This window comes from Carassius gibelio, chromosome A25, assembly GCF_023724105.1.
Source record: "Carassius gibelio isolate Cgi1373 ecotype wild population from Czech Republic chromosome A25, carGib1.2-hapl.c, whole genome shotgun sequence".
Lineage (NCBI taxonomy): Eukaryota > Metazoa > Chordata > Actinopteri > Cypriniformes > Cyprinidae > Carassius > Carassius gibelio.
Genome location: NC_068395.1, coordinates 11,352,305 through 11,364,534, shown reverse-complemented (window position 1 = coordinate 11,364,534; position 12,230 = coordinate 11,352,305). Strand labels below are relative to the sequence as shown.

Here is a 12,230-nt window from a genome sequence, read left to right as displayed (position 1 = left end):
TTCTAAGGTTATATTGATTTTTAATGTATCATTCCTCAGCAACCCATTTTAAATAAGAATTAGTGTGTTTCCTAGTTGAATTATATCATACTATTTTCTAAAACGTCATTATATTTACTTTTCATTCTAATTCTATAGGAATCCGGTCCTGTCCCACATTCAGCTCCTAGCCGCTGCAGAGTAGAAATGTGAGACGCCTCCCACTGACATAATTTGTTTCACAGTTACTGGCCACCAGCATGAATCAGATGTTGACATTCTAATTTCATGCACACAAGGGTGTTCAACCCCAACCCCACTGTCTGTGGTGTCCATCGTACCTGGAAACCAGCATCTGAGACCAGCCTGACCCCCACCGGAGGGGTCCACTGACTCTCTGAAGCTTGTGTTATAATGAGATTATTTACATGCACCCAACATAAAGACATATGGCAGTGACATCATTAGAATAGCAGTTAAGTAGCCTGACACAATTTATTGATTTATTTAGCTTTTTTCATTGTTATATATTTATTAAATTCTCTATAATGATGCAATTTATTTATTCGTTTTTATTTATTTATTTATTAGTTTAGTTTGTTTCTAAATCCTCTCGTTCTGTGCCTCCCAGTAGCTACTTCCACTGTAACAATAGATCAGGCCTACTTTATTTAAAGCGGACTTTTTTGCTAAACATGCACCGAGCATATACATATATTTGTTTATTGCAGTGGTTTTAAGTAAAAATCAACGTGAGGCGGCAAAGTAGAAAGAAAAATAGCCATCAGCAAAGCATAAACACACATCCGTTCCTCCTTCAGCGGTGCTGTTTGTCACATTTGCAGAGTAAACTGGATGCAACTTTTGCTTAGCGTCGATTAATTTTTACGCTTTTACAAACAGTATTTTGACAGCCCATAATATGAGTGGAAACATCTAGTTCGGAGCTGAACCTAAATCTGGCCTCATTCTGTCAGGAGAGCTCATATAAGCTTGCAGGCAAGACTTAATGAAGAAAGTGTGCTTCTGTTACCAGTAGCCTATGTGTGAAGGAGTTACAACCAAACTTGTTTTGATTAACTTCCTGACGAGGTTTTTTTTTTTTTTTTTTAACCCTTTGGTATTTAAAGTTATTTATTTATCACATTGTTTGGCGCTATTTGCACTAAAACTATACAACAAAACGTGTTTATGCGTTACCTTTGTCGAAGTAGTTACAACCGAACATGTTTTGATTCACATTCAGTCAGTTTCCCCAAATTTAACCCTTTAGATTATTATCAATATATTAGCGAATTGTTTGGCTCTGTTTACCATCCGTGATATCTGACACAACAACACCGTGTTACCTTTTTTTTTTGGCGAAGAAGTTACAACCAGACCTGTTCTGATTTGCATCCTGTCAGTTTTCCAAAATTGAAACCTCTGAAAAAATGATTGGTTTAGCGAACTGTTTGGCGCCGTTTACCCTCAAACCATCGATGTCTTTCACGTTACCTTTGCTGACTGAGTCCAAGTTCACCTCTCATCCTGCAAAACTAATGAAGTCATTCGAGTTCTGCAAAAGCCAGGAATCAACCAAAGTTCTGTCAAACGGTTTTGACTTATTGCTCGACAATAAACAGCCGTCCACTGTCCATTTCATCTCTCTCCGCTGGAGGTTAAGTCGAGTTTATTACTGACGCCTCGGCCGGCGTGCATTAAGCAAATCATAAATTATGCATGCTAATTACCTTGGGCTCCTACTGTAATGAATTCTTTTAATTAAACTACCGCATTGTGGTTTTGCGTGGCACGCTCTTTATTTTATCCCCCCTGCCTAGGATGACCTTCTTCTTTGTATGAGTGGATCATGTAGTGGATGGTTTGTCTTTGCTTACACAACAGAGCTCAAGTCGGTGTTAATGAACAGAGAAAAAGCCAACTTGAAGTCAACTGAGGCCTTCGTTATTACGAGCCCTGAAATCAAAACTAGATATTGCTGCTGCTCTCGAGCATATAATGAGGCACTGGACGGTCAGTGTTGATTTGAAGAGGTTAGACAAACTACACGAGTTATGTGCTACGTGCAAATGTTTTTGTTTTGTTTTATTTAGAAATAGTATCTACATTTTCATATACTATGCTATATTTTTCGTTGTGTTGTGTAAATGCTGACAGGAATTACGTTTGAAAGGTAAAAAGTGCTGGGACTGTACCTATTTGTGAAAATAAATTACATTGGCTATCCATAAAATATTGAAAATACGAAAGATAATAACCCAAACTGGTTTAGCAGTAGGCTACTGCAGTTTTTTGTGTCTTTTTAAAAGAAGCGTTTTTACAGGTTAGCAATACATTTATTAGTAAGCAATACATTAGTATAATAAAATAATAATGCCGAAATAATTATAATGATAATCAACTGTAAATAAATATATAATAATAAAAATGCATATACTTCCGTAAATCTATTATTTCTCTTTTTAAAGCTACAGTTGATTAAACGAATTTCTGCAAAACATGGGTGTTAATTTATACTTTTCATCTTATAAAGTTCGACATTTAATTTTTATTTTGTAAATTATATATGATTTTTTTATTTTTAAAGTGACTTTTTAAATTTAATAAATGTATAAACGAAATATTTATTAAAAAAGTTAAAACAGTTTTTGATTAAACCATTATTTTTTAAATGAAATGAATAAATAAACATATGTTTGGTCGTTACATGAATTGTACAGCTGTGAAGCTTTTTTATTCATTTGTTTATTGATATTCCCTGTTTAAGTAAATGCTTCTCTTCCTTGAAAAATAAATTAATAAAAAAAAAACACACTTTAATCAGTATGATAACCCAGAGTAAACATCAATGCAGCACAATGTCAAACCCTAAAAAAGAAAGTGAAAAGAAAAGCAAAAAGGGGAAGAGTGGAAGAAAAAAAGAGAAACTTGCAGTGTTGTGCAAACAGTCTCTCAGGGGGAGGGGTTGGATTTAAATTCCAAAGGGGTCCCAGAACTCGTTTCCTAGTCCCCCAGTCAGCTATGTGTTTGTGAGAAATCGGCCTTTTTGTCTTTCTGAAAAAAGACTAAATCTACATCGGTGGCCCAGTCTAAGTTTGCAATTCTTTGCACTTTCTATTCAAGTGAATGAGGGTGAATGAAGTGGCCAGGGATCCTTTATTTGATCAGCTCAATTGCATAAAGTGACGGAATTCTAATGTATTTGCTTAATATCCCGGAGAAGGCTGTTGCTCTCTATGCGGGGACGCAAACAATGCACCTGTTTCTCGCATTCTGACCGAGACATATCCTTTATCAATGGACCCCCCATTAAATCTGAGAATAAAAAAGGACTAAAATGCTGAAAAGCAAGTGAAAACTGTGTAAAAAAAATATCGGGCAAAAAATATAAGATAATAAATAATTATAAAGTGCATGTTTTTTAATTTAATTCTACCAAAAAAAATAAAAAAAAAATAAAAAAAAAGTAGAAGGTATGATGTCAAGAATACTTAAAATAAGCATTTTGGAAACAAAATAAATTATAAATCGAGTGAATTTTTGAAACATAAATGTTTTTTTGTTTTTTTTTCTCCGAAATGTATTATCTCTGTCCCGATGAAATGGAAATGCAAAGGTTTAAAACTCGACGTGCTGGAGTGTTTTGTAGCTGAAGTGAGAGGCTGAGCTGATGAATGAGTCTGCTTGTGTGAGCTGTGACTGCGGCACAGTAACTTCATGCATCCTAATCAAGAGCTTCATTCATTTATTCCAGTCCGTCGGTTGTGCTTTTCCTCGAAGAAAAGTGCTCTCCCGCATGATCAAATCATTGAATTTATAGAGTTAAAGATGGTCAGACAATATGCACATGTAAGCTATTTATTATTAAATTAAAAAGAAAAAAGCGAATGAAGAAAATATTATAACCTTAATATTAATGAAAATTTGAAATAGATATAGGCTACTTAAGCAAACGTTTGTAAAGAGAAAAAGTAGTAGCCTACTATAGCTATTAATTATATTTGCATTTCAGTAATTGTAACAAGAATAGTAGTAAGAATAATATTTTTTCTTTTAATTGCTTTTTTACATTTTGAATGAACATGAGTAGGCTATTTGTCGGTCTGTGTGAAGAAGGTAAAAAAACGTGCGAAATTCACAAACGAATACAACAGCAAATGTGTACGTTTACACAGTTTTAATGAAAAAATATTCTGATGACCAAGTTTATAATTTAATGCAGACGTTTTGCACATCTTTTAAAAGCACGCATGCTTGCAGCGAAACAACACAAAGTCTGGAAAAGGGCATGCTTTATATCTGAACAAAAAGTACAAATGTACGGCATTTAATACACATGGTCACCACGGCTTTAAATAAAACGCTCACAAAACATTTCCTGCAAAATATAATGTAAAACATCTAACTAAAAAGTGCATTGGACACAATTCAATATCACTTATTTGCAATTATTCACATATTTACTTGAAGACCCTATCCTTTAAAACTAGTTTAACTTTTTCAAGTTTGCCATTGTAGCATACTGTACTTGTCTGTGTGTGTGTGTGTGTTTTAAATCAAGTATAGTATTTGGTTTGCAGGCTGAGACAAGTTTAGTCTTCTAGGACGTTAGTAGCATAACTACTAACAACATAAAAATAGTGAGCATTCCAGATGAAGCACATTTTCAGCCTGTTTTCAGCACAGTTAATTAGCTAACGAATATTATAGGCGATATCCTGTAAAACGACGAGCACTTGCCGTGTGCGATTGAAACACGAAGCAGATCGCAGTGCTTGGAATTTGTCAGCAGTCAACCCACTCGAATAAACACATATATTCTGGATATTTCAAATGTAAAAACTCTCAATTTTACAATATGGTATCCGTGTCGATCCGTGCGATTGGACTCATCGAAGGCAACACTTAAAATCTGAACAACATACACATAAATTAACATCACTGCAACATAGATAGCTCTTGCCTTGATTGTATAGCCAGTGTTTTGTTTTTGTTTTCTTCAAGGTCTATAATTAAAAATTCAACTTTGGAGTACACCCGGAGGCCCAGTTCGCAGGTGTCAGTGCACCGCGACCGACTGCAGCGACGCGGGGCCCGTCAGGGTCGCGCTCGGGGTGGCGGGGCTGCTTTGGCTAGTCGCTGTCTGCGGGGAAGTCGGGCTCAGCGACTGGGGAGAGTTCGACAGGAAAGCGGGGATGTGGTGAGGCAATGCCGCCGGGGTGGGCTTAATCGGGACGGGGATCGCCGGTAAGGTCTGTCCGCCGTGGCAAAGCGACTTGATGGGCACGCCGTAGGCACTGTAATCGCTGCTGGTCATGGAGATGGGCGCCACGCTGTCCATCACGCTAGTGCTGTACATATGGGGCCAGGCGGTGGTCAGCTGGTTGTGGAGGGGATACCCGGTGGAGAACGCCAGCCCTCCAGGCACTTTATACTCTCGGGCGATGATGTTCTCGATGGCGAACGGGTGTTTGAACGTGGACGGCTGGGATACACCCAGGTTGTAGCTGGACATCTGGGGGAGGTGGGTGCCCAGGGCGCTGAGCCGGAGCTTGGCTTGCTGCTGGAGGTAGTGGGCAGCGTCCGAGGGCTTGCTGGGCGCCAGGTGCTCTGATGTCATCACCTTGAAGCGTTTGCGGCGTCGCAGGAAACTTCCGTTCTCGAACATGTCCCCACAGCTGGGATGGAGAGCCCAGAAGCTGCCCTTTCCGGGCTGATCCGGGCGCCGGGGGATCTTGATGAAGCAGTCGTTGAACGACAGGTTGTGGCGAAGGGAGTTCTGCCAGCGCTGGGTGTTTTCCCGATAGTAAGGAAAGCGGTCCATGATAAACTTGTAGATCTCGCTAAGTGGAAGCATCTTCTCCGGGCAGCTCTGGATGGCCATAGCGGTGAGGGAAATGTAGGAGTACGGTGGTTTCTGATCGCTGTATGTGTTTCTCCCGGGTCTAGGCATCCTGTCGAAATACTGCGTTGGAATTCACCTGGAAGTCTGTCCTCGATTAGTATTTGATCGTTTTCTCTCTCTTTCTCTCCAAAGAGCGCCGAGAGTCGTCCTGTAAGTTCACTTTCTGCTATGAACTCACAAAAGAAGAAGTAGTAGGGTTTCCTTCTTCCCAGGCCAGCTTGAATAGACCAGATCCCCCCTCTCTTTCTCTCTCTCTCTCTTTCCGTCTTTCTTGATAAGACTAGAGCTAAGTGGCTACCTCCATGTCCTTCCTCTAACCATCTGATAGTTTTATGTGGCGACATGGGCAGAAAAAGACCCCTGTAGAGGCGCTTCATTAATGTGCCACTTCTTTGCTATCACATGACAATCGCCTTGGGAGGAGGGGGGCTGGGAGAAAGGCATAATCTGGTTTCATTTACACCTATTTACATGGACACCTTGGGCCAATAGAAATCATTTCCATTTGAAGACAGTGCAAAGGGGTGAAAAGGCTCGGCAACCGGAATTGAACTGCGATGGCACCCGGTTACAGTGTGTGAAGGTATGTGTGTGAACCTTTCTGTGCGCTTCGTAGGGTGCTTGGTCTACAATTCACACGTACAAATGGATCAACTGAGCAATGGGATGTTTGACATGGAAATTGCATGCAGTTTGCATTGTATCGTCACAGTTACTTTTCGCTTGTCTTGCTGTCATGACACAGTTCGTATGACTTTTGCCGGCTTTGTTATGCCTCCTTAGAGTGAAAATGTCAATTGCATCCCATCGTAAACATGCGGAGGGCAAATTAAACCGTGTAGCGACATATTTCCCCGTGTATTTCCACATGACTAACCTGAGCGCCTCGTTATTATAATGAGCAAAGGGAGTCCTACATATGTCTTTTAGCCCATGAGCATATGTTTATTAGCAACTAGGAAATGAGCTAATGTGTCACGAATGGTCTTTTACTACAGTCAGGAGATATAGCTATATTTTATTAAATCAAGATAACACTTTAAGGTGAATGTGCACACATTATATCTCACTATTATCATACTCTAAAAATGCACACTCAAAATAATAAGTAGCTGTCTTATTTTATTATTATTATTATTATCATTATTTTAAGTTTCAACCTACACAGATTATTTCATTGCACGCCTTCAACCACTTTTAATTAGAAATTAAATTAATTATTTTGACAAATGTAATAGATGGAAACAATGGATGGAAAATGTTACGGCATAATGATGAAAACACATTTACCGTGCGATTAATAACAATGGCAATGCGTGCTTACAAGCAGCTACTAAATAATTACACGCAGTTCATTAGTATTACACGGTTCCTAATTATGCAAATACACATTAACACTGTAAAGTGTGCACAAATCATAAAAGCTTGTGTTTTCTAATGATTAATATTCGCTTGATTTTAAAGATGTGGCCGGATCTCATTATTGCGGGTTTAAATGCGCGGGCACATCCTACAATATTAACAGCTATAGGCTACTTGAGAAACCTCTTCACAAAGCCGACGACAAGATAAATCTAAAAAGACATGACCTATGAACACATTAAAGCTTCCAACATATGTAAATATAGAATAATTCACAATAACAGTCGATACAATGCAAATTGATTCTAATTTCGAATGAAAGTGTGAGGTGACCTGGAGGGTGTATTAGAAAATGTGCAGACACTTAAAAACAAACAAACAAACAAAAAAACTTCTTGAAATGAAACTTCATGATGTCAGGCGGGCTTTTGTGCCCCTGTAAAGCAAACTAAAAAAAGTACTTTAGATATGCAAATAAAGCCTTTATAGTGGCGTTGTGAAAACTGTATAAAATATCCATAAGTCAATTATATGAATGTGAAAAACGAATGGGAGCCTATTTTGAGCAATGGCCATTCAAGATTTTTTTTTTCTTTTTTTCCAGGGCTCACCAAGGGCCACCTTTCCGCTTGGCGAGTTTACAATGCGATTGACCACACACGAGCTCGCGGATTTGCTCATAATTTATGCAAATTTTCCACCATAAATCCACCAACGAGACCCATGCCTGCTCTGAGAGATTGCGAATAGAATCGTTGCAATAACGCATTGTTTATTTTGATGCCTGTTTGGAAGATGCATGAGGAAAAGGTCTGTATCTAAACTTTGGGAAGAGAGAGAGAGAGAGAGAGAGAGAGAGAGAGAGAGACTTTTATCAGGCAGCTAATATTTACAAAACAGGAGGAAAGTACCAAGCAAAGCCATATAGTTTCCTTGGTTGCCACACAATCACCGTCTCAGAAACACTTTCTTTCCAAGCTAGGAAGTCATGCAGCTTCTCTCTGAGCCATGAAGAACTTCTTTTAACTTGTCATTCCTCTGTTTGTGTATTGACAGAAAAGGGCCAATGGATTTCACTTTTCCATGCTTCTTTCACTTGAAGTTTTCCAGAGTTCTTCCGAGGGAAGCAGCGTCGATGTGAAAAAGCAAGTATTCTTCAATGAATCTGTCCCTGAATTCTGACAGTGCGACACGAAGGATCCGACACCTTCAGTGAGAGAGAGGGAGAGATGGTGTTTGCGTGTGTCTAGCGCTCAAAAAAAAAAAAAAAAAACATTTATTTCTCTGCCCAAATGTTTACCCAGACAATAAACAATAGAAAAACAACTACGTGACTTGTCCTAGTGTTCGAGGAAAGAAAGGATGCACTTGAAAATAACTAATGCAGGGAAAAAATAGCGTTTTAAAATACATCTGAATAAAATAAATGCACAACGTTTGTAGCTGAGGCGAGATTGTCTCAAACTTTTAATATAAATTGTAATAGTTTAGAAATCTACAACATACTACTGATAAAAATAGGTCCACTGTTGTTAAAACCGAGAACACCAACTGAAAAAAAAACATTTATTGTTATTTTTTTTTCGTGGTGATATAATTAACTATTAACATATATATATATATATATATAGCCTATATATATATATATATATATATATATATATATATATATATATATATATATATATATATATATATATATATATATATATATATATAAATATTTAAATTAAACATCATAAAATTGAACTAACATTAAAGTATACATTTCGAAAATAAACACTTCCATTCTAACTGGCACAAATACAAAAAACAATCAGTGTGTGATAGTCAATTTCCTATGCATTTCTCAGATTGTCCATCTTTGCTCTGGTGGCAAAGCGTTCCCGAATCTTTTATTTACACGTGTACCCTGTAAAATATATTTGCAATATTGTGCAAATGAGCCCAGTCGCCCGCGCGCTCCTTCGCTGATCATACAGACGCGCAGGCAAATGTTTTCACAGTTAATCGCGCGCACAAAGGCACAGTATCAACCTGTGATGAGGGACCACCCAACGCATTGCACCTTCTCCGTTTCTTTCGGGATAAAGTTTCCGGCAGCTGTCATGGGAATCAGCTTTGTCCTTAACTTAACGGTTAACCAATGTGACGAGGACGAGCCGTGCGTATTTATCCACTGGAGATTTGCTGCTTTTTCTTCCCGCGGGTCCCGCGCGCTATAATGCGCTCAAATGGCGCACTGCAAATGCCACGACTCTTGAATGGCTCGAGTCCCTGCAGCAGTAGATCAACTGTATAATGTGCGAGTGAGTTTGGTCATTTGTACAAGCTGAACAAAGGTTGGTCTAAGCCAAATTGCATTGCACTTGTGAACCGGGGGCTCTAGTCTTAAGTTTCTTTTACGGCTGGGGGGACCGAGAACAGTTTTGTGTGCATCTGAAAAAGGCAGAAAAACAAAGGCACTTTCTGAAGCATCTTAAAGTAGAGTAGTGAGGCGTGACATTCCCAGGGCGATGGGACACAAAAGCTGAGGTCACGCGGATGAAAAGGAGAATCAAACAGCCACTTTCACACGTCTGCCCTCCGCCACACAATAGGAAACAAATGTTGTTAAAAGAGGATCGATGCCATTCATTGTAAGGCAGCGAATGATAGCAAAACAATATTGTCAAACTGAATCAACTTTGGGATATGCTGCCACCCAGGAAAAAAAAGGAGGGACGGGGAGAAACTTTGGTCCTGCTTTTTACATCCATGCAAGGAGCCGTCAACAGAGGTGAAACTGCAGAAACATATTCACCATGTCAAGAAAAAAAAAAACCTTACGATGCTTATGGAGTATTTTTATGACTCTAAAAATGTTAAGTTGCGTAACTAACCCCCCATCCCCCGAAACAAAGAAACAAAAACAGACAAACAACAACATATTAACATATTACAATATTTTAAATACAAAAATCATGAATTACTGAGTCATTGATTTCAGCAAATGTACTCCATATGATCTGATAAAAATTATGTGCCTTGCCATAAAATAGGCAAAAAATTCTAAATGTAAAAATACAAATATTAATACTTAATACATTAAAAATTTTATACATTTTTAAAATAGTATTATAAATTAACTGCTTTCCTTTTTCTACAAGGAATAACACATTCTACCAATTAATTCTACCATTACAAATTGAAAACGTGTATCACAAGTATATTCGAGTCATTTTTACATGACTGACGTAATAGACATACAAATGCTTGAATATATAGTCAGATATATTCATGTCAACCATCCAAAAATACAGCTGTTATATAATAAATATTACTGGCTTATAACTATTATTATTATTATTATTATTATTGTTATTATTATTATTGCTGCTGCTGCTGCTAGTCGTTAGAGCATGTCATGCTGTCAATCAGAACCCAGCTGAGCTCTCCGTCAACTCCATATGCATTTCATCGCATTATTAGCTTCATCTTTCTGCAGGGCAATGTAGATTTACCAAAGAACTAATGAATAAACAAATAACAATGGCTGGCGGTATAATTGACATTGTTAATTCAAACATTTGTATACACGTCATCAAAATGACTATTTCGAGACATTAACAACAGTGCATCAAAACTTAGGCCTGTTTAAAAAAAAAAAAAGATTTTTATGAAAAACACACTCTGAAGCAATCAAGTTTGTTTTATTCAAAATGCATTTGCAATTTTTTTTTTATTTTTTATTTTTTTTTTGTGCATTAAACCCGATCAGGTGCTCAGAACTAACAGTTCTCTCAGAACTCACAGAAGTTCACATTTGCAGGTAACCTGCCGGACCTTTACATCTGATTGATCCTGCCTTTTCGAGTCCGACCAGCATTGTTTTAATGAAGTCTGCGGTAATTTGCTTCCCCTGAGATGTTTTATGTTGCAATTAAGAGCGTATTTGCGATGTGGCGTATGAATATTCAAGAGAATGTCAATTAATTAGCAGACAGAGGGCTCTCATTACGATGCTCAAAAGCCTTTAGTGGCGGGCGAAACTACAGGGGAGGGGCTCGTGCGCCAATCCAGTTAAACACTATTATCTCACACTGCCCTCATTTGCTTGATGGACTTTGTCTTAATTATGGGCTTATGGTTTGTTAGCTGTATCATCACTTAACTTAAAGGAGCCACGGTGCAATAACACGCACACTAGCGAACAGACTGAGCTCAGCGTCTGTGGCTTAGATAGCCCATATAAATGATTAATAGAGCCTATTTTAAATGCTTAACGTTCATATTACATATGTGTAATTATTGTTTACACGCTTCTAATTATGCATTGTTGTTTTAGCATAATATATCAGTTAATTTCTTGAAATAGCATGCACTGCAATTAAATCAATAAACATATTTCAAAATGTACCGATTTTTGTGGTATTTCAATTCACCATACAAACACATGGGACAGTATTGTCGATGCTGTTGTTCTTTGCAGGATTTCCCCCGTTTCCCCAAAAGGTTACATCGATAAATACAAAGGTTAGCCGCGAAGCCGATTCCCATATTAGTATGCATGTAAAATTAATTCGCTGCTTCTCGGTGACATCAAGAAGAAGTACCTGGGAGAACGACGCCTTCAGGGCATGCAGAACATATGCTGGGATTACAGTTAATGGACTAATTACATAAATTAGGCATTCATTATACAACACATCAGGTGTGGAGGATGTCTCAATCGAGTGTAGTTGGGGACGTTGAGGGAATCAAAAGGGGTTTTACTAAAAGGCCGGTCAAGACTCTTTGTCCAGATAATTTTTCCCCCTTTCAAAAACAAAATGGAAACACGCAAACAAAAGACGACTGATTATAACTGAGTATTTTTATACATCCCCAGGATAGATAGATAGATAGATAGATAGATAGATAGATAGATAGATAGATAGATAGATAGATAGATAGATAGATAGATATTAGTAGTTCTTCATTCGGCCGTCAGATGGGAGCA

At 38.0% G+C, this 12,230-nt stretch overlaps 1 protein-coding gene and 1 long non-coding RNA gene across 2 annotated transcripts in view; one reads left to right on the top strand and one right to left on the bottom strand.

Moving 5' to 3' along the window:
• Positions 1-8,827, top strand: part of LOC127946757 (uncharacterized) — a 45,117-nt gene extending 36,290 nt beyond the window's left edge. Inside the window, exon 3 of the long non-coding RNA XR_008151160.1 lies at positions 8,306-8,827. This is a non-coding gene — a long non-coding RNA (uncharacterized LOC127946757). The remainder of the gene's footprint in view (positions 1-8,305) is intronic.
• LOC127946756 (forkhead box protein B1-like) lies at positions 4,145-6,071 on the bottom strand. The gene has a single exon (XM_052543504.1). The coding sequence runs from the start codon at positions 5,933-5,935 to the stop codon at positions 5,042-5,044; it is 894 nt and encodes a 297-aa protein (XP_052399464.1). The 5' UTR covers positions 5,936-6,071; the 3' UTR covers positions 4,145-5,041.
• Positions 8,828-12,230: the final 3,403 nt, after the last annotated feature.